This window comes from Polypterus senegalus, chromosome 14 (genome assembly GCF_016835505.1).
Source record: "Polypterus senegalus isolate Bchr_013 chromosome 14, ASM1683550v1, whole genome shotgun sequence".
NCBI lineage: Eukaryota > Metazoa > Chordata > Cladistia > Polypteriformes > Polypteridae > Polypterus > Polypterus senegalus.
The window spans coordinates 134440791-134464310 of NC_053167.1; the positions used below are offsets into that span (position 1 = coordinate 134440791).

At 41.2% G+C, this 23520-nt stretch overlaps 1 protein-coding gene across 2 annotated transcripts in view; it reads right to left on the reverse strand.

The window, feature by feature from the left end:
* ap1m3 (adaptor related protein complex 1 subunit mu 3) overlaps positions 1–23520 on the reverse strand; it is a 57948-nt gene that overhangs the window by 26458 nt on the left and 7970 nt on the right. For both annotated transcript variants that reach the window (XM_039734498.1, XM_039734499.1), the window contains exons 3-5: positions 18952–19099; positions 6872–6998; positions 1471–1613 (exon numbers count right to left, since the gene is read on the reverse strand). In XM_039734498.1, coding sequence (XP_039590432.1) covers positions 1471–1613; positions 6872–6998; positions 18952–19099 — 418 coding nt within the window. The remainder of the gene's footprint in view (positions 1–1470; positions 1614–6871; positions 6999–18951; positions 19100–23520) is intronic.

Sequence of the window (23520 nt, forward strand, 5' to 3'; positions counted from 1 at the left end):
TAGAGTTGGCAAAGATGGATGAGTTTAAATACTTGGGATCAACAGTACAGAGTAACAGGGAGTGTGGAAGAGAGGTGAAAAAGAGAGTACAGACAGGGTGGAAAGGGTGGAGAAAAGTGTCAGGAGTGATTGCTGACAAACGGGTATCAGCAAGAGTGAAAGGGAAGGTCTACAGGACGGTAGTGAGACCAGCTATGTTGTATGGGTTGGAGATGGTGGCACTGACCAGAAAGTAGGAGACAGAGCTGGGGGTAGCAGAGTTAAAGATGCTAAGATTTGCACTGGGTGTGATGAGGATGGACAGGATTAGAAATGAGGACATTAGAGGGTCGGCTCAGGTTGGATGGTTGGGAGACAAAGTCAGAGAGGCGAGATTGCGTTGGTTTGGATATGTGCAGAGGAGATATGCGAGTATAAAGAGAGAAGGGTACTAAGGATAGAGCTGGCAAGTAAGATGAAAAGAGAAAGGCCTAAGAGAAGGTTTATGGATGTAGTGAGAAAGGACTTGCAGATGATGGGTGTGACAAGGCAAGATAATGAGGACAGAAAGATATGGAAAAAGATGATCTGCTGTGACAACCCCTAACGGGAGCAGCCGAAAGAAGAAGAAGTGCAGCAGTGTTATTCAAGATATGGTCACATCTCTGCTGACGAGATCAGGAGGTGAGTGGATCGACATCCATATTAAACTTTGTAAACACACGATGACCTCTTACCTATTGTAATGGGCAAGCTCAGACACCTATGAGTGTTTAAGATGTAGGTTTTATATGGTCTCTGAAAGTGAACTCTGAACCAATAAACAGACACTAGCCCTGTCCTTAAAACTAGGTGAGTATTTTCTCTCGCTGGACACTATCTGAAAATCATTCTGAGCATCCAGGAAGAACACAAATTGAGTTTCTGTCCTAGGCGCTGTGCTAGTGACACAACCCAACTTGTGTGATGGAGAAGCCTTACATCAAGGAGAGAATCTCTGTACTGTAAAACGCAGTAGTACACATTAGTCAACTGCCATAAAGAGTCACAGTTATCCCTACAAAGATGCAGAATAAACAGCAAAGAACCTACCATTCCCATTGAGGAGGAGCATGAACCACCTAAGGACCATTTGGTAAGGACAAATAAGTTCACTTCACAGTAACTGAAGCGGAGAACTGGGTAAAGCTATAGTCACAGAAGCATGATCCCAGAGTGAGTGCATGCAAAGCAAGGTAAATGAGCTGAGGCACAGTTTAAAGGCATTTCTTCTTTTTCACAGATAAAAAAGAACCTAGCAGGAGAGTGTAGAACACTTCTGTGACAATACGACAGTTATCATGACAAAACAACTATATAAAGTGACACAAAGTATGCAGAAAGAAAGTACAGGTGCTGTCAATGCATGCAGTGTCTGTGGGAGTAGCAGAGAGGGGGCTTTTTTGATCACTAAATTGGACAGATTTGCACAGAGGATGGCTTCTTACTTACATGTGTATTGAGCCGATAAGACATTAGTTCCGACTCTCCATCTGGAGGAATGAAGGAAATGGTGCGATCATTTTCAAAACGGGAAAGTCTGACACACTGATGAAATTTCACATCTTCCAGTTCCACAGATTTACTCTTGTCTCCTACAAAATAAAAACAGTACACTGTTTTTACATTGGACTTTAACTTTGAAAAAAAAGTTCATTTTTAAAGAAGTATATATTTTAGGTTACTTGCTCATACAATAAATGTAATAACTGTACAGTACTCTGATACCTACTGCCTATACTATATAGACTCAGTAGCCAGTTTATTAGGTCCACTTGGACAATAAGACAACAATCTGCTTCTCCAAACAACCAATCCTGTGCTTGCAACTTTGTGTATAGCATGCAGATTTGGTCAAGAGGTTCTTGTTCAAGCAAACAGAATTAGTAAAACCAGCTTAGACCATGAGTACTGATGGTGCCAGCATGGAGGTTTCAGCTGCCACCCAGTGACTTCCACACATTACACTCTGAACAATACATACACTGATTTAAAATTACTGACTGATTTCAAGTGTAATTTTAGGTGCACACGTGACTGCAAGTAATTGATTGCATAAGAACTCACATACTAAATGGTCTTTTATCCCATGATGCAACACATTCATAACTAGGTCAAAGAGGTAAGGACTTCAAGAAGATCCCTGGTGCAGACCTCCTCTAACTGGGGTCTTGTCTGTGACCCTGACTCAAGGTCCTCACTCCCTCATAAATATCCTGGACAATCCTCACACACTTCTCCAGCCCTCTTTCTCTCTCATGCACCTCCAGACTTTTTGACATGGCATTCTATCATAAGCCTTCTCCAAAATTGTCTCCAAAGCCACATCCTTACTTGCACCAGATGTTGTAGATTTGGACAAAAAAAGCTTCAATTAATAAAACTCTAATAAGATTTTTTAATAAACAATTAGTGGTAGTTGCATACATGGTATATTTCTTCATTTAACTGAATATCCATCAATTTCTGAATACACTTTCCCCTCACTTGGGTTTCAAAAGGCAAAAGCCAATCCTAGCAGCGATGGAAACCAGGCACAATCCTGGAATGGTAAGATAGATAGATAGATAGATAGATAGATAGATAGATAGATAGATAGATAGATAGATAGATAGATAGTGAAAGATATATATATAGATAGATATATGAAAAAGTTTGGGAAACTTTCTTTTAATTTATGACATGCCTTATGGACACAGTAGTATTTCAGCAGTGACATTAAGTTTACTGGATTAACAGAAAATCTGCAATATGCATCATAACAAAATTAGACAGGTGCATAAATTTGGGCACCGCAACAGAGATATGACGTTAATACTTAGAGCCTCCTTTTGTAAATCTAACAGCCTCTAGACACCTCCTATAGCCTTTGATGAGTGTCTGGATTCTTGATGGAGGTATTTCTGACATTCTTCCATACAAAATCTCTCCAGTTCAGTTCAATTTGATGGCTGCCAAGCATGGACAGCCTGCTTCAAATCATCCATAGATTTTCGATGATATTCAAGTCAGGGGAATGTGACGGCCATTCCAGAACATTGTACTTCTCTTTCTGCATGAATGCCTTTGTAGATTTCAAACTGTGTTTTGCGTCATGCAAAGCTGTTTTTAGTTATGACTGAATAACTCAATTTTTGTCTGATCAGTCCAAACTACTTTGTTCCAAAATGAATCTGGCTTGTCTAAATGAGCATTTGCATACAACAAGTGACTGTTTGTGGCGTGAGAGCAGAAAGGGCTTCTTTCTCATCACCCTGCCCTACAGATGTTCTTTGTGCAAATTGTTCTGAATTGTAGAACGATGTACAGATACACCATCTGCAGTGAGATGTTCTTGCAGGTCTTTGGAGGTGATCTGTGGTTGTCTGTCACCATTCTCACAATCCTGCTCATATGCCGCTCCTGTATTTTTCTTGGCCTGCCAGACCTGCTGGGTTTAACAGCAACTGTGCCTGTGGCCTTCCATTTCCTGATTTCATTCCTTACAGTTGAAACTGACAGTTTAGACCTCTGAGATGGCTTTTTGGAGCCTTCACCTAAACCAGCGGTGCCCACACATTTTCGGCTTTCGAGCTACTTTTAAAATGACCAGGTCGAAAATGATGTACCTACATTAAAAATTATATATATATATATATATATATATATATATATATATATATATATATATATATACACACACACACACACATATATACTGTGGTGTATTGCCGGCCGTTTATCCCAGCCAATACCCCCAAGCTGCCAGGCGGAGGCCTCCCTGCAGTATGGAGGTTCCCTGAAGACCAGCAGGGCATAGGACATTGCAGTTTTTATGCATAGCCCTGCTGGATGCCATGGCCCATGGGGACCACTAGGAGACGCTGCAAGGGGGAACAACGGTTATTTACCTTATGCCCCAGAAGTACGTCTGAGTCACATGGACAAGGGGAATGATGTGCTTCCAGGGTGAGGAAACAGGACTTTTTACCTGACCAGGAAGTGATACAAGATCACATGGACTGGGGATTGGGAACACTTCCGGGTCAGGGAATATAAAAGGATTATGGGAGCTCCCAGACGGCGAGCTGAGCTGGGTGGAAGGGTGGCAACGCGTCTGGGAGTTGGAGGATTGGATTATTGTGATTGTTTATGAGTATTGTGGAGGAGAGGGTGCTTTGTGCACTGTGGTAAGTAAATAAAGTCAACTATTGGACTTTTACCTGGTGTCTGGAGTCGTGGACAGGGGTTCAAGGGAGCGATAGCGCCCCCTATTTGTCACAATACATACATACATACATACATACATACATACATACATAGCATTCGAAGTCTGAATCACAATCTGATTGTGTGGGTGGTAACCTACCAGGTAACGCGTGTGGTTGGTCTGCAAGTTGGCAAACATCCACCAAAGGGTGCCCTCTCAGTTTCGAGAAGTAGATCATACAATGTTACATTGTTAACAGTCAAACAATGCAAAGAGTACACGACATGTGTTTCGCCCTGTTTTGGGCTCATCAGGCGTACACACTCACTGCGCATATTATCGGGGATCGAACCTTGGACGTCAGACAAACACACTTCCGATTGTGACATTGTGAGAAAAAAAATCCTCTTCCAATTCCACATTCAGCCCATACCCTCCCCCCAAATTTTTATTTTTAAATCCCGTCTTTATTCGATATAAATTGGAAGGCTATCTAGACCACAGCCGGAGTTTTGCAGCAGCTTGTGCGTTTGATCGTGCGTGCGGGAATACCAGTGTGTTAGAAGAAGATCTCAGACTGCCGCTCTGTATGTCAATCAAGTGACAATTGCCATAAGGAGGATATATGATAGACTAATGTTTAAAAAATTTTTTTTGAATGCAACGCGATATACCTGCACTACCTTTACGATCTACTGGTCGATCGCGATCGACGCATTGGGCACCCCTGCCCTAAACCATGAGACTGAACAATCTTTGTTTTCAGATCTTTTGAGAGTTGCTTTGAGGATCCCATGCTGTCTGTCACTCTTCAGAGGAGAGTCAAAGGGAAGGAAGCACAACTTGTAATTGACCACCTTAAATACCTTTTACCAGTCATGATTGGACACTCCTGTCTATGAAGTTCAAGGCTTCACGAGCTCATCATACCAAGTAATCAGCATTGAGCAGTGACAGGCATTCAAATCAGCACAATGACAAGGGGACCCACATTTGTGCACAGCCAGTTTTTCACATTTGATTTTATTTCATACAACTAAATACTGTGTCACTAAAAATCTTTGTTCGGAAAACACCCCAGTACTTAGATGTTCCTAGGAAATGAAAGACATACCACTGTTATCTTTTTTGTTGAAAGGAGAGTCAATTATTATGCAGGCTGAGAGGGGTTCCCAAACTGTTTCATATGACTGTAGATAGATAGATAGATAGATAGATAGATAGATAGATAGATAGATAGATAGATAGATAGATAGATAGATAGATAGATAGATAGATAAGGCACTATATAATTAATAGATAGATAGATAGATAGATAGATAGATAGATAGATAGATAGATAGATAGATAGATAGATAGATAGAACTTTAGTTGCCCTCAGGAGGAAATTTGGCTTTTAACAGAAGCTTAAGAAAGAAAGAAAGAAAGAAAGAAAGAAAGAAAGAAAGAAAGAAAGAAAGAAAGAAAGAAAGAAAGAAAATTTGACCTGGACTCATACCGGATAGGCTATAAATCAAGAAAATTAAAAATAAAGAAAACTTCTGACTTGGCAGTCAAAGTTGCACTGAGGTGCTATACAGGTGCTCCTGTCGCGTTTCTTGATGCACTTCTGCTGAATAATTTGATGGATGAAACTCCTCACTGTCATTGTGTCAAGGAGAGGACGTGATGCATTGTTTATAATTGCACTGTTTTGTTTTAATTCTCTCCTTTGCTACGACCTCCAGGGGGTCCACAATGTGTCCCAAAACTGAGCCTGCCCTTTTAATTAGCCTGTTGATTTGGTGGGCACCTCTTGAGCTGATTTTACCGGCCCAGCACACCTCACTGGCCATAACAGAACTGTAGAAGATATGAAGGATGTCACTACACACATCAAAGTTACACAATCTCCTAGGCCAAAACAGCTTGTTCGGCCCTTAATTATATATTTCTTCTGTGTTACAAACTCAGTCCAACCTGTCATTGATGTGGACCCTCAAGTACTTGTAGGAGCGGACCAACTCTACACCCATTACTTGAAAAGTGACAGCACAAATTCAGATACACTATGTGATAATGAAAGAATACCATCACTTGAGTTAGACAGTCTTGTTTAAAAAGGGACAATGCCTGATGAAAGGAAAAAAGGCTTTCTCTAAAGCAAACAGCCAGAAATCAATGATAAAATTGTAAGAAAGCAAATAAAATTCCAATATTTCAAAAACAACTGGACTAATTTCTTACTTCTAACAGGAATCTAACATGTGGAAATCAACCATACCAATTTGTTATTCTTAGCTTGTTTAGAAATACTTATATTTAACAACCCATTTATTTTTTAAGTCCTTGTGACAGCAAGAAGAATATTTCCATTTACTCAAAACTAAAAAGTGTCTTAGCACCTGTCATCCTGAATGCCTACTTATTGCACTGAATGTGTATTTAATGTTTTATGTAAGTATGTAAATGTTGTATAGGTTAATAATTTGCTATAGTAAATTGTAATTGTAAATACAGTATTTGTTAATACTCTTATGCTGTTGAAGAACGCTATACAAGAATAAATTGAGTTAAACTAACAGAACAATCAGCACAATCAAGCTTTCCACAAATCAAAAGGCAACCCAATAGTCTCTAATATTACCAACAGTATAATAATTTATTTCTGTACTCATCACTTACGGCCTGTAATCTCAAAGAGAACTTTGTCATTGAGTCCCAGTCGTAATTCCGGCATCCCCGATAGAACCACCTTCAGCTTGATACTACCCACAATCTCGCTGCGCAGCACACTTCCATTTGCACTCACCTGAAAGAAACATATACAATAGTCAAATACCAAAATGAAAAACTCACACTAGTAAATAAACTAAGGAAAAAAAAACACACAAACTACCTAGATGCCCCTAATCCTGACCATAATTCCCACTCAAACATTAACCACTTTCAGTTTTATTAGTAATGCATTTCAAAATGCCCATTTTTGTTGGTAAACGTTGTAATTTGTTTGCATGAACACAAAAATTCACATAAATTCACAATCGGGTTAACAACACTATACATCATTACACTGTGCTGTTGGTGTTATACTATTTTGGAAAGACCAAGGCAGTCTGGGGCACAGCAGAGTAAAGAAATACAGGACTTACATGTGCAGCATTTTCTCACACACGTCTTTTGAAAAGTACTACTCAAGATCAAGATGACACCACAATCTTAAAAATCTGCATCTAATTTCTTGGGGATTACTTTCGTGGGACATGAGGAACTACATATCCCATTTATCAATGTTGCCTTAAAAACCTCTGAGAAAAAAATCCCCATGTCTTCTTCCTCTTCATCTTTTCCCATTTCTATGTGGAGTCGATGTGCTTGATCAACCTTCTCCATACTGCTTGGTCCTGCACCTCCTCTGTAGTCAGATCCATGTTCTTCAGATGTCTTTTTACTTCATCCATCCACCTCCACTTTTGTCTCCCTCACTTTCTCTTCCCCTGGACTTCCACTCCCATCACTCTTTTGACCACATCTTCCTCATCTCTCCTCATCACTTGTCCATACCACTTCAACTTACTTTCCTGTACTTTCTTAAATATCTCTTCCACTTTTGTTGTACCTCTGATTGTCTCATTTCTTATTCTGTCCTTATTTTGTAACTCCACACACCCACCTCAACCTTCTCATTTTTGCCACATCCAACTTCTTCTCCTGCGCTCCCTTTACTGCCCATTGTCTCAGCTCCACACATCATGGCTGGTCTTACCACTGTCTTAAAAATTTTACCTTTAACCTTAATTCTTCGATCACCTGTCACCTTCTTCCGATTGTTCCCTCCATAGTGCACTCTATGGGTTATCTCTGCTTCTAGTTGTCCATCTCGAGCTACCACCGATCCTTGATATTTTAATATATCCACTACCTAACTTCTGAATCCTGAATCATCATTAAACTTCATATATTCTGTCAGACCCCCTGATTGGCACCTTCTCCAAATCAATAAATACCATATGCAAACCTGTCAGTTTTTCTCGATGCTTCACTGTCAGCTGCCCCAATGCAAAGACTGCATCAGGTGTTCCTCTTCCTGTTATAAAACCAAATGGCTCCCCCCTATTGCGGCCTCTTCCCTAAATGAGATAAAAAAAAATGCAAGTACCACCTATGGCCTGCGTCTACGCATGACCATGTCATTTTCACTCCCATTGCCTCCTCTTAGAATTCTCTGTTTATCTTGCCTTTGCTTCCAATTTGAAGTTAAATAAACCTTGGCATCGGGGACCATCTTTTTGTATTCAGTATTCCCTATCAGATCATGCCTGTAAATTGCTCCTTCACAATATAATCTGATGGCTTCCAGGGTCCGGGGCCTCTGATCTTCTGAACCAAAGTTGAAGAAACCTAGACTCCAGTATCAAAGTTATAAGGAACCTGGGACTCCAGCACTCTTATTTAGCAGGTTACTGCTTGGCAGTAGTGATGGGAACTCCGGCTCTTTTCAAAGCTTCGGCTCTTTTGGATTGGCTCCCTTTAAAGAGCCGGCTCTTACTCCCGAATGGCTCTTCATTTAGTATCACTTGGATGCTTATATTTTAGCCTAATTAAGCAATTATGGTTTGTGTATAAGAAATTTCTTATTTATTGATTTCAGACATTACGTATTTTTATGCATTTTTTCATTACAAAAAATACACAGTTACTATTGTTTAACATTTTAATAAAAGCTTTAAATTAACAACTTAACACAAAACCACAGCAAACAAATTAAATAAAGGCCAAACTGAGCAACAATACAACACTATGACTCTTTGAATAAAAGTTTTTAGGCCAGGTTGGCATTCAGAAATGCCAGATGCCTCAGCTTAGATGGGCTGATGTAATTTCTCCTCTCCGTGATTATTTGTCCTGTTTTTAAGATGACTCTTTCTGAGGGGAGCGATGTAGCGACAATGCAAAGTCTTCCTACCAGCACTGCAGCAGGAGTACTTGGCTCTTTTCCAAGGTCAGTGGATGGCAGGAGAGAGGGCACGCTCTCCTCCAGTTGCACGGATGGGTGGGAGGTTCTTATATGTCTGTGCAGGTTTGTTGTTCACCCTGCTCTAACGGATATTTTCACATTACAAATTCTGCACTTAGCTTTGCAGTTCCCAGTATCACTGAAATGCAGACAGATGCTGCTTCTTTTTCGGCTTTCACTCATTTCTTCACGATGCGCTTGCATTTAAATCTGGCTCCTCGTCTTTCGCAGCAACAGGTACACAGAGCGACAGTGTTGCTCTGTGTACCTGGCCTGTACCAACACTAGCTGTCTTCGGAGCGTCTGTCCCCCTTCCTTCACATATTAGTATGATCCTATTCCGATGTGTCATTCGTGAACGAGCCGGCATTATGAGCCAATGTTCTGTGTGCCCATATAAATATAGTCCCGCCCCTGCTGAATGGATTTTCAGCAGAGCTGAGCAGGAGTGGCTGAAGCTTCGGCTCTTCTCGATGGGCATCGGCTCCTCTCGTTCGCTTCAAAGCATCGGCTCTTTGAGCCGGCTCGTTCGCGAACGACACATCACTACTTGGCAGAATTTGTTACGGTACACCATGGCACTTAATTTTCTCTAATATCCCCTAGTGGTTTCTTTCAAGGGAAGTCTTTGGTAATACTTACTTTACCATATCTAGTAATGAATGTTTTCCAGCACTAAACTCTGAAGATGGTGGAAATACTACTGCAAATTACTTTCACATGAGGCCCATGTCATATTCTTCCACCAGTGACTGCCTCTGGTAACTATTAGATGTATTTAGATATCAGAAACAAAAGTGCAAGAACTTTTGTGCAGCCCAACACACAAACAAGGGACTATCACAAAAAACTGAATAACAGTGCTGTTTCACTGGGCCTTGGCAAACAGTTCCCAACATTAAAACACTTGTGATCCTCCCCCTTTCACCCCATCTCATCCCTTGAGACTCTGTTAAACTGGCAGAGCACACTGCACAGCAAAAGTTCGCAAATCCACTGCTAACCCTTGAGACTCATTAACATCTCTTGGGAAGCAAGTGCTTTCTCCTGCTACCACACGGCATCCTTGTCCGCTTGTAAGAAATATCTTTGCAAGTCATGCGGGTTTAATTTCTATCATGCCATGTGTCATACACCGCGCTGTAAAGAACAGATGCTCTCTTTTTCTCTCTCCACTTTTTACGATCACTTCAGTCTCCCTCTGAATCAGTATAAATAAAAGCTTTGCATTCCTGTCTACACATTTGCTTAAAACGCATGTCCTTAAATTAAACCTAATTTCAACATTTTAGTAAAATATGTGGTTGGTTGGGGAAAGGTGGGTCCACCATACACAAATTAACATGAGGACACTAACCCTTACATACTTTGACACATTTCCATAATACCTTTCATGCCCATTAGTCTTTGCACCAAATGACATAAAAAATATTTAATTTAGGAGCACACAGCAGTGCAAGTGTTCTTCTCAGACTCAGTGTCATATGTTTCCATCTCTATATATATAAAATCCAACGTCTGTCTGTCTGTATGATCGGATTTACATCGGGTTGTTTTCTATAACTTGCTTGAACATTTCGGTTGATTTTGCAACTTCTCTCATTGCGCTAAGTATCATAGTTCACTTGTGGTAGGGATTTATTTGCGCAAATCCAAGAGACATACAGCGGGCCGAGGGGCTGGGATCTCCTCACTTACGCACCTGCCTCAGGGAGTGTACCTTACCTCCACTTAACTAGCAAACGAGAGAACTACTTAACAGATTTAGATCAGGTTTTTTTCTATAATTTGCTGGAACATTCCGGCTGATTTTTGCAATTTCTCTCATCGCACTAAGAATCATAGTTCACTTGCAGGAGCGATATATTCATGATAATCCGACGACAGAGGCTGAGGGCCAAGGGGAGGGGGAAGCGTGACGTCAGGACTAGCAAGCTAGGTGGGGCCCTCCTCATTGTCCTCTTTCACTATTACATGAGTGGAGCCACAAGGGACAGCTAGTTTATCATAAAAGGAAGAGATGAATGCAGAAAGTTCTAGGAGTGATGTAACCTTTTGAGGGACAACTAGATTCTAAACTTTAAGGAAGCCAAGGAATTAGCTCATGTAGGAATGACTAACGCAATGTGTTATTCACAGGCTGTTCCATATGCAGTTTTCAGTTAATGCAAACTGCTGCTGCAAGAATCATTACAAGAACTAGAAAGTACTACCACATAATGTAACTCCTAAGTCACTGCACTGGCTTCCAGTTATGCTTAGGGCTGAGTTCAAAATCATCACCCCTATATTTAAAGCCTTAAATGGCCTAGGCCCTACTTACTTGTGCATAATTACCATTACATACGAATCAGGGAATGCATTAATATATCAACATGACAGTGTATCAAAGATTCTAAGGATCGGTAAAACAGCTGTTGGAGGTTTAGCTTTTACAGTAGCTACAAGAACCCAAAGTTGTGGAATGATCTGCCTGCTTGTATAAGCGTTGACCCTTTGGTGCCAACATCATTTCCAAACTGAATACTCACTGCTGTCACAAGCTGAATACCAGAGCAGATGGCCTGCTAGTAGTTCAGGACAAACTGGGTCCAAGGGTGAAATAAGTGAGGTAGATGTACAACAAAGGTAGATTTTTATTCCACAATAATTTACTTTAAAAAGAACACATAGTTCTTGGTGGAAAAAATGCGGTCCAGAGTCAAAACAATTCTGGGTGAGAGAACTGCAAAACAAAATCATAAAGACAAAGAGAACAGAAAAAAACAAAGGCTCTTTTCCTGATGTTTATTCAGTCCATAAAGTGTTATCAGCAGCCTTAAAACAACAAAAACTAGACTCTGCTACAGCCCATTCCATGTATAAAACTCCTTGGAAAAAAGAAAATCTCAGGAGCCTTTTTTTGGTTCACCAGAATCTCAAGCTGATCCTTTAACAGCAACCAACTGCTCCGTCACCAGTCCCCTCTACGTCTGGTGCGCCACCCTCACACACATTCATTTCCTCTCTCTAAACCTCCATGATCGCTGGAACTGACCCCCTCTTGTGGCCACAGCTGTCCTTATAAAGATGACAGCATGCACATATGCAAGGAGATACCATTTCAGTCCTGCGGGGGGAACTGTGCACCTCAAACAAAAATCAAAGTGTCGACAAACGTAAAACACACAAATAAACATAACTGATCCCCATCCAACATAATTCCACCTTATCTTGAGATTTCTATTCAAACAATAAGAAAAATGGTAAGGTATAAATCCATTAATAAGTGAACATGGCTCACCTGTGGTTGTCTTTCTGGATTTCCAGGCTCACCATCAACTTTAAAACTGGTATGCATGGAATAACACGTGCAAGGCCAATGGCAGAAAGTCGGAAAATTAAGAAACCACCCTCTGGTTAAGTCCAAAACCTTGCTAAATATACTTATATTTCCAAAAGTATTGGGAAACCCCTCCAAATCATTCCAATCCATTCCATGGCCACAGGTGTATAACATCAAGCACCTCGGCATGCAGACGGCTTCTACAAACATTTGTGACAGAGTGGGTCGCTCTCAGGAGCTCAGTGAATTCAAGCCTGGTACCGTGATAGGATGCCACCTGTGCAATTCGTAAAATTTCCTCGCTACTAAATCCTCGGTCAGCTGTTAGTGGAATTATAACGAAGTGGAAGCAATTGGGAACAACAGCAACTCTGGCAGGCCACATCAAATCACAAAACGGGGACAGCGCATGCTGAGGTGTGCAGAAGTCGCCAACTTTCTGCAGTGTCCGTAGCTACAGACCTCCAAAAGCTCAAGAACAGGGCAGCGTAGAGAGACAACTTCATGAAATGGGTCTCCATGGCCGAGCAGCAGCAGCCGAGCCTGACATCACCAAGTGCAATGCAAAGCGTCGGATGCAGTGGTGTAAAGCCCACCACCCACAACTGGACTCTAGAGCAGTGCAGACGTTTCCTCGCCTGATTGCATTGTGCCATTGTGTAAAGTTTGGTGGAGAGGGGATTATGGTGTGAGGTTGTTTTTCAGGGACTGTCCCCTTAGTTCCAGTTAAAGGAACTCTTAATGCTTCAGCATACAAACCCATTATGGACATTGTCCATAACTTTATGGGGACAGTTTGGGGATGGCAACATGACTGCACACACCAGTGCACAAAGCAAGGTCTGTGAAGAAATGGAGGAGTGAATTTGGTGTGGAGGAACTTGACTGGCCTACACAGAGCCCTGACCTCAACTTTCGGATGAATTTGAGTGGAGACTTCGAGCGAGCCAGGCCTTTTCGTCCAACATCAGTGCTCTCATGTATAACGCCGTGCGTAGAAGTCACACTATAACATGGCGTAAGCACAAAAGCAGGAATGTGCATGCGCGCAGAAAAATCCAGATGCAGGAATCTGTGTGTACGCAAACTTCCACGTTCTTCCGCTACATAAATCACGATCAGCGTGAAAAGTAACGCACATGCACGCACCTTCTGTCCCGCCCCAACTCCTTCCAGAATTATGCCTCTTTGAATATGCAAATCAATATAAATCGCCCTTAAGCTCAGCCTTTTGTGAAAAGACAATGGGAAAAGCATGGGGGAAAATATAAGAATTTCAGTGAATACCAAGTGGAGGCAAAAAAACTCCATTATTGTTCAAATAAACCGTGGTATAATCAACAAAAGGAAGTTGATCGAGTGACATACAGAAGCGTGTCGGAGAAACTAGAAAGCTCAAGGTTACAAAGTTGCACAGTGCCAAAATAAAAAAGAAGTCATATATCAAAGTCACCGTGAAAAGGCGAGTCGTAGCCCACCATCTGAGTGTCATACGAAAGCTTATTAGGGTACAGAGAAAAAAAGGCACACAGTTCCAACTTCAAACTCTACATTTCCACATTAATCACGTCGTTTATTTTGTCACTAAAGTAGAACATCATAAACTTCATCTTAAAATCTTTTCATTTGCTAGTTTCTCAAATCCCATTGTAATTAAAGTAGCACGTTAAATGCTTTGTTTTGTATGTGATCTTCTATGTGCTCTGTGTGTGAATCACTACTTGTTTCTTAAACCGGCTCTCTTACTCCAACAGGACACAGAATCCATTACATTCCTACAGCTCTCTGAATAATTAAAATACTGAGATGTATACGTGATATCTTTTTCATGATGATTGGAATGAAAGCATTTTATTAAACATGGTAACACGGTGGCGCAGTGATTGTTCATGCCTTACGCAAGATGCTTGCTGCGCAAGGCGTGACCTTCGATGAAACAATTTATTGCAGCAGTATTGTCTCTTTCAAACGTACTAACCTCCAATTTCTGTCCTTCCTTTTCTTTCCCCAAGTAACCGATCGCCACACAATCAGCTCTGTAATAGACGTTAAGCCATCTTTAAGCTTATAACATAGATTCTTCAAAACTATTAAGGAACATTGAAATATCTTCGTAGTATGTGTTTAATTATTCTATCCATCTATCCTTCCAGTGTCACGCCAGCACCAGCAAGAATACAACGCGAGGCAGGAACAATCCGTGAACTTGCTAGCGCTGCAGCACCGTGTCCTCACATGTTTAATTATCAACAATATAGATTATTTAAATAAAGTTCAACTTTTATCTGTATAATATAATCAACATATTTTGCTGCATTTCATCTTAAAAATGATATCGTCATCATACGTAAATACGCGCTTTATAAAGTGGCTCAGGTTGTGCGATATTATAACTGTTGTGCAAGTTTACAGTGGGGTGATTGTACTTATAATTACAAACAGTTCTACAAGGAGCAATTGATTGAGTGCGTTTAAAGTTCTTGGGATGAAACTGTTTCTGAACCGCGAGGTCCATACAGGAAAAGCTCTGAAGCGTTTTGCTGTGGCTGAGGCAGCGTGTGCTTGATGCCGTATCCCGATAATTCTCTTTCCGATCAGCTGCTGCTGTGATTCCACACTCAGATACAGTGATATAAACACTCTGAGTGGTGCAGTGAGAGTAATATGGAAAAAGATGATCCGCTGTGCCAACCCTTAATGGGAGCAGCAGAAAGAAGAAAAAGAAGGTGCAGTGAGAGTAACAACGGTAAAGCAGTTATGGTATTTGAAATAGTTTGACTATTCTGTGGACAATTATATTGTTACTGGTTAATTACAATCAGATGCATTAAGCTAATAAACAATATGCATTTAATTTCAGTGTATTTATAAAGCCGCGTCAGGGATGTGGATCTAAAAAAGAAAGGGAAACCACACAGGAACAGTAGCACTGCTTTGACGCTGGGTGCCGCCAGTCTGCAAAACTGAGCGCAAAACTTGCGTACAACAGGGTATGAGGTACTGTGGAAATGTGCGTGGCTTTACGCCAAGTTTAGGTTTTATACATCGCGATTTTAGTGTGGAAACGTTCGTACGCAACACTTCTGTGTGTACGCACCGTTTATACATGAGGCCCCTGGTCACAAATTCCCATCAACACATACCTAAACCTTGTGGAAAGCTTTCCCAAAAGAGTTGAAGCTGTTATACTGTGTTTTCTTTCCACTGTAAACTCTCTCACAGTTATTTATTGGCACTCAAGCTAAAGCTTACGGTGTATCTTGCTTGGCTCATTCAGGTGGTACTGTGCTGTGCTGCCATCATGTTGAGGCTATAGTGTCACAACTACTTTAGCCTGGCATACAGTGCATCCGGAAAGTATTCACAGCGCATCACTTTTTCCACATTTTGTTATGTTACAGCCTTATTCCAAAATGGATTAAATTCATTTTTTTCCTCAGAATTCTACACACAACACCCCATAATGACAACGTGAAAAAAGTTTACTTGAGATTTTTGCAAATTTATTAAAAATAAAAAAACTGAGAAAGCACATGTACTACCTGCATAGTGATGCTGATTACCTGAACTTGGTATTACAATAATTATGACCTGTTACTGGCCCCACTCTCTTTCGTTTCTCTTTCTGTTATAATACTGTGGTCTGCTTTAAACTGTTTTCCTGTCCAGTAGAAATACGGGTAGCCTTGCAATCCAAGAATAAAAAAAAAATGTGTCTTCTTATTAGACCACTCAGCACAAACTTAAAATTATACTATACAATACACAAGAGAGGGTGGTGAGCAGCTGACCTAGGTCTTTACAACTGTGACTGTGTTTGACTTTGTCAATGACTTTGCATTATAATGGACCTTGGAATCCCAGATAAACCCAAAATCAAAAATGAAATTGCTGAAGAAACTGTTTTCCTCTTGCTGTAATTGTTACCTTTATTTAGAAGAACGTGCACTGCACACAATGCTGAGCATGAGGCTAGCCCTTAATTATGATACCCACTACACTCTTGTGACATACATGCATGACACAGCCCCTAGTAGCGAGTGGCATCATAGCAACCCAACTCAAAACGTTACATGATGCAGAATTCATGACAGTCCTGACATTCAGGCCACATGATGAACTGCACAATCACTTAGGAATTTAATTAAAGGGTATGCAACCACATCACCATATGGTTGTTTGTTCTTGGCATTAGCTTCAAAAAAGCTATTTAAGTAGGATAGGCCTCCTTGCTGTTTCAGTCCTCTGCTTGAATGCTATTCTATATGTGGCAAAGTTCAAGTGTCTCACACTGGTATGTCTCAGACTGTGGCAATCACATAGCATTCTTCTCTTTCTGTGAATTTAGAGAGCTCATTTTTGAGATGTAATTTGATAATAATGATAATAAATCATTACGTTTAAATAGCGCTTTTCTCAATACTCAAAGAGCTAACCACACAGAGAGGAACTGGGAAGCAAAGCCACAATCGTCAATTCAAGTTGGGGAGCAGGCACCGGTACAGAGCATTGCTGCACTGACTACACAATGAAACAACTCGGGATCCCAGTTGGCAACCCCCCAGGTAGACACGCAGTCCAGTCCCACCCTCTGGAAATGACCCTCCATCTGCTGCAGCCAGGTGTTACATGGATGACCCCTTGGTCTGGTCCAGCCACTCGGGTCCCCAACAATGAGGACCTTATGAGCTGGATCACTGTCTGGGAAACGATACACATGGCCGTAGTGCCGTAACTGATGCTCCCTCACAATGCAGGTCATGTGCCACATTCGGGACTCCATGAGCAACACAAAGTCAAACCAGCGGTACCCAAGGACTTTCCGGAGAGACACAGTGCAGAAGGAGTCCAGTCTTCGCCTCAGGTCACTGGATAGCGTCCATGTCTCCAACCAATATAGCAAGACAGGAAGCACAAGGTCTCAAAAGACTTGGGCCATCGTCCTTTTGCATATATATTGGCAGCACCACACACCCCTTTCCAGCGACCTCATGACCCCCATGCTCTCCCAATCCATCTACTGACTTCATAGGAAGAGTTACCAGGGACATGAACGTCACTACCGAGGAAAGTAAACCTCTCAACAAGGTCAACACTCTCTTCGCAGACAGACACACTGCTGATGGCCGTGCCCAAGAGGTCATTAAAGGCCTGGATGTTGGTTTTTATCAGGACACTCGCAAGCCCAGGCACTCAGACCCCTCACTCAGTCTCTTGAGCGCCCGATCAGAGCCTCCATTGACTCCGTGAAGATCACAGCATCGTCAGCAAAGTCAAGATCCATGAATCTTTCTTCACCAACAGATGCCCCATAGCTGCTGGACCACACGACCTTGCCCAACACCCAGTACATACAAGCATTGAAAAGAGTAGGAGCAGAACAGACCCCTTACGAATCCCAGAAGCAACTGGGAAAAACGCAGAGGTCCTGTCTCCACTCTGCACAGCACTCACAGTACCAGTGTACAGGCTGGCCATGATATCCAGCAACCTCGACGGGATCCCACTTAACCTCAGGATGCCCCACAGGGCAGCTCGATCAACTGAGTCAAACACTTTATGTAAATCGACAAAGACTGCAAAGAAACTCTGCTGATATTCGTGTTTGCGCTCCATAAGACCCCTCAGTGCTAGGATGCGGTCGACGGTAGACTTCTTAGGCGTAAAACCAGACTGTTCCGGTCACTGGCAGGTGAGCAAGTGATCACGGATCTTATTGAGAACGACCCTAGCAATGATAACACCACCCATTGCTATCTCTGTTAAAAACAATTATGGCAGAGTTTTTCATGATTTTTCTCATATTTGGTACTTCTTCCTACTTTTTGCTTTATGGATGCTATTTTTAACCACAATCACAGTTCTTTTCTAATTTTCTTTTATGTAACTTTGCTACTGTTAGATAAGTGGGGACAAGGTACGATAACGGAATATGTATATCTGACTCCTTTCTGTTTAACTCTTCATTTATCCATCCAGTTTTTTTCCAGTAGTGCCAGTCCAGTGCCTGGTAGAAGGCACTCTAGATGGGACAATAGTCCATTACAGTGCATTCAGAAACACAGACATACACAAACACACACAGTGCCACCAATACAAGGCCAGCATGACATAAAACACATTCCAGCTGCAGCGAAAAATCCCAATAAACTATTAAATGTGCTTCTATAAAAGATTACATGAAACAGAAGACTGCCATGGTAGTATTTTGTTATAATTGCCTTTCCAAATTTATGAGCTGTCTGTGGATAAAGTCACCGTACAAATATGCACTGAGGAAGATGCCATAGAGTCCCATTCTTGTTCCCCAGTTTATGAGAAGATCAAAAGTCGTACCTACAGCAAATTCACATAATAAATTGCTTCAGCTCTGCTTTTATATGAAAAAGGGCTACATGGATGACCTTATATGTTTGCTCTTACCAACAAATTGACAGACTCAATGACATCAATAAACACTTCATTCTTCCTGTATTTAATCCCCTCTGATCTCCAGGAGACTGCATTGGTAACAGTTGCTGGGGGACGCGGTGCTCCTACCTCCAGCTTGTGGCCTTGTTGGGTGATATACCTGTAGAGACATTTATAGCAGATTTGTCCATTACAAATTAGATTAGATTTGATTTAGATAAAATGCACTTTATTAATCCTGTGGGGAAATTCAAATGCATACAGCAGCAGAAACATAAAGAACAAGAATACAGACTCAAAGGACAAGTAATGCAGCCAATCAATCAACAACAACATTTATTTCTAGAGCACATTTTCATACAAATTATGGAGCTCAAAGTGCTTTACAAGATGAAGAAAGAAAAGTCTATAAAAATAGAAATATAAAAATAAGATCAATATATCCATCCATCCATTTTCCAACCCGTTGAATCCGAACACAGGGTCACGGGGGTCTGCCAAACCCAGCCAACACAGGGTGCAAGGCAGGAACCAATCCTGGGCAGGGTGCCAACCCACTGCAGGACACACCCACCCACACCCACACACCAAGCACACACTAGGGACTATTTTAGAATCGCCCATCCACCTAACTTGCACGTCTTTGGACTGTGGAAGGAAACTGGAGCACCCAGAGGAAACCCACGCAGACACGGGGAGAACGTGCAAACTCCACACAGGGAGGACCCGGGAAGCGAACCCGGGTCTCCCAACTGTTAGGCAGCAGCAGCAAAACTGTGCCACCGTGCCGCCAAGATAAATATATACACAACTATATTAATTAATTAATATAACATAACAAGTACATTGGGTGAAAGCATTGAATATCCTGTGTAAATGCGTAGACGCCTGGTGGCACTATTGCTCACCTTTTCCCCAACAGACAAACACACTGGTCACAGGTTAAAAGCACTAAGAATATTTCACTTCTTTTATAGTGCCTCCAAAGCACCACAACCACCACAATAAACACAAACCAAACTCAACAATACAATTCTCCTCCACACCACCCAGCAAGCTCTGTCACACTCCCTCCCAACTCCGGCTCTCTTGCTGGGTTTCCCATAGTCCTTTATATCATTCTTGACCCGGAAGTGCCTCTCCTCTTCTGTTCACGTGATTTGTCAACACTTCCGGGTCAGATGGAGAATTACAGTTTTCTTCTTCAGCCCAGAAGTACTTCTGTCCTTCTGTCCCCATGACTTGGGAGTACTTCCGGGCTATAGGTAAAGTATAACCCCTCGTGTTTCCTGGCAGTGTCACCTGGCGACACCCACGGTAACCAGTAGGGCTGTGAAGCTGAGCTACAAAGTCCATGATTCCCTGTGAACGTCGTGCTGTGTGAGCTGTGCCCTCATCCTGTTGATCCTAGGTCTGCCAGGTGGTTTTCTTTTCAATGTGGATCCGGTTCCCCGAAGGTTAGAAATCCATAGCAAAATTGTTTTCTGATCTGGTACAGATGCATTTTGACCGAGCACGAAACGTGTAAGGAACGCTCTCTGCGTCGCTATCACAGAACGGTTGTTCTCATAATACACTTCAACAACAAAGCCCTGATGTTCACCGGTCCAACTCATGATGGGTAATGAAAACGGTAGAGCCTAACGTACTGAATGAGACCACCTACCCCACCTCTCTTACCCCCACTACGGCCCACACAGTTCTCCCTCTGTTGTGATGTGAGATTTTGCATATAACTTGATAAATGTTTTGTATGTCTTTATTTATAATTTAGGCAAACCAAGTAGCGAGAGGTATTCGTGTTTGACAACTGTCTCTTTGTAATTTTATGACAGGATTTGGGGGGATGTGTCTTAAACCAGTTTCTCTGCTAAAGACTTTGAACCCCCTGCAAGGAAGCCAGGATGTTTAACATATGGTTTTGGGGCAGGAGATAAGATGTTCTATTCCACCCATTGGTCTGAGGTATGGCTGTCTGGATTGGCCGTAGGGGTTGGACAGAAAACCTATAAATTTGCTTACTCAACCACATTCTCTCTCTCTAACCAACATATGATGCTTGCTCTTGCTAACCTGTGATGATTAAGACAACACAATGAAGAGCACAGCTCAGCAGCCATATTGAACAGACATGTGGCTGAAAGCTGAGCACCAACGATGCCTTAACTAGAGACATTTTAAGTAACTACAAGTCCGAGTGCCACCTGAATTACACATCACCATTTTATCAGGTTGTATGGTTGCCAATATTCAAATGTACTTTGCATTTTGTTATTATTTATGAATATTATCAGTAATACATTATTATATGTGTAACTTAACTCCTGCTTGTCTTTTTACTACATCTAATTGCCTGAGGTTATAGATATAGAGGGGAAGGTGGGGATTAGTTGTATACAGTGGTAAGTCTGTGAGATTAGGCATTCTAAGGCTACATATTAATAATACAATAGGGGAAAGTAGAGCAATATATATATATTACTCTACCAAGATAAAACACCCTCGAAATGTAGGAGATCTTTATGCCCCATCCTGTATAATGAAATCAACATTAGAGTGTTAAGCATTTAAATTAACAGCAAAAATAGAAATATTTCTAAATGTCTTATAAATGTAAAAATCATAATTCTGTGCTTTTCTGAATGTAGAATAAGAGAAGAGGGAAAAAAAAAAATTTGTGTTATTAGTTATTGTCAATGATTATGAATCTGGCTGGAATAAAAACCTGCAGCCACAGTGGCTCTCCGGACCCCAGAGCAGAGTTTGAAAACCCCTGATACAGATTACCGTATAGCGTTTACCTGCTGTAGTTAACATGAAGTAGAACTTTCTTAGCTAGATCTGTAATGTAGTGTGTTAATTAAGTCAGTGTGTTTTGGAATAGGAACAATGCTAGCATGGAATGAAAGCCACATCTGCAGTATGTAAATGGATAGGCATACAGTTTTCTGACCGTTTAGAAATAGTTGAGCTATATGTGCAAACTTAAAGAATGAAACAAGATATATAAGCTTCAAACAGAACTTTTCTTAAACAAGAGCTTTTCTTTTCTTTGCTATATCAATATTTTCTCTATTTTTGTGTGAACTGTTTAACCCTGAATTTTTACTAAAGAAAGATATTTTGTCTGTGGAATCATTTCAACGTGTCAAGCTATTGCCAGAATCCCATAAACAATAGTAAAGATGCAGAACTTTGATAATTTGGGTAAATGCAGCTACAATCACCTTCACTTTCTCCACTTTTAAAGCTTTTTTCAAAATCAAAAGCCTAAATCTTGTCATCATAAGATCGCACTGGAGTGGTTGTTAAATGATTTGTTACCATCTATAAATGTGATTTTGTAACTGAGCAAGAAAAATGAAGTCAACCCACAAAGACTTTGCTCTCTTGCCCATGTCATTTCAAATAAATAAGATGCTTGCTTTGTTGCGCTGATTTTTCTTCCCTTGGGTGTCCTCATTTGCACTTGGGCCTTAAAGATAAATTCCCCTCAGGGTGACAGCTTTTAAAATTAGCAACATAAAGGAGGAGGTGTATACTGTGGTTTGCTCATAAAGCTTTCCTGCTCTTTTTCAGGTTGCTGATTCACCTTAAGCTTTCACCTCTATTTGTGTCCAACTCTGGTCCTGGAGGGCCGCAGTTGGCTGCAGGTTTTCATTCTAACCCTTCTCCTAATCAGTGGCCAGTTTTCACTGCTAATTAACTTCTTTTCCCTGCATTTTAAGGCTTTGGTCCTCTGAATTGTTTTGTTTCTTCATTAAATGGCAGCCAAACAGAAATGAGATGTGAAACGAGCCGACAGGTGACCAGCTAAACTGGGATTTCAAACTCCAACCAATCTAATAATGAGAAGCCATTTCTTGCTGTTAATTAAACCCGTTATTTAATTCCATGACATGTTGCTGCTTTCATTCTGCCACAGCAGACATTTATAAAACTGTCGATTTTTCTGTTTTTTTCTAAGAACACCGTGAAAATGTTTGGTGACCTGAGAGATCAACCTTACCGAGACCTTCACATTTCTTTATTTTCAGATATTGTGTGATGGGCACAGGTGAGCTGGTCATGTGGCGGCACATTTTCTGTCTCATTAGTGTTTGGCTGCTCATTAAGGAAAAAGAGACAACTAAGGTAAAAGAAGTTAATTAGCAGCAAAAACTGGTTACTAATGAAGAAGATGATTAGAATGAAAACCTACAGCCACTGCGGCCCAACAGGACCGGAATTTGACACCCGTGTCCTATAGGATGGAAATTTTGTAAGAAACTCTGAAGCCAAGGGTGAATCCAAATAACAAAACACAACAACATAAACAAGAAAATAATATAAAATAACATAACACTAAGCACAACATAACATTCTCAAATGCCCTTAATCCAGTTCAGGGTCAGGGTGAGCACTGGGCAATAACTATCCCTGGACAGGACACCAGTCCATAGCAGGGTCCACGTAAATACAAAAAGGTAATTAAGAATCCACAATCTTCCTCAGACAGTCTTTGTGATGTGAAAGGAAAAACAGAGCACTTGGAGAACGTGCCAACTCCACACAGACAATGACTGGACGTGACATTTAAAT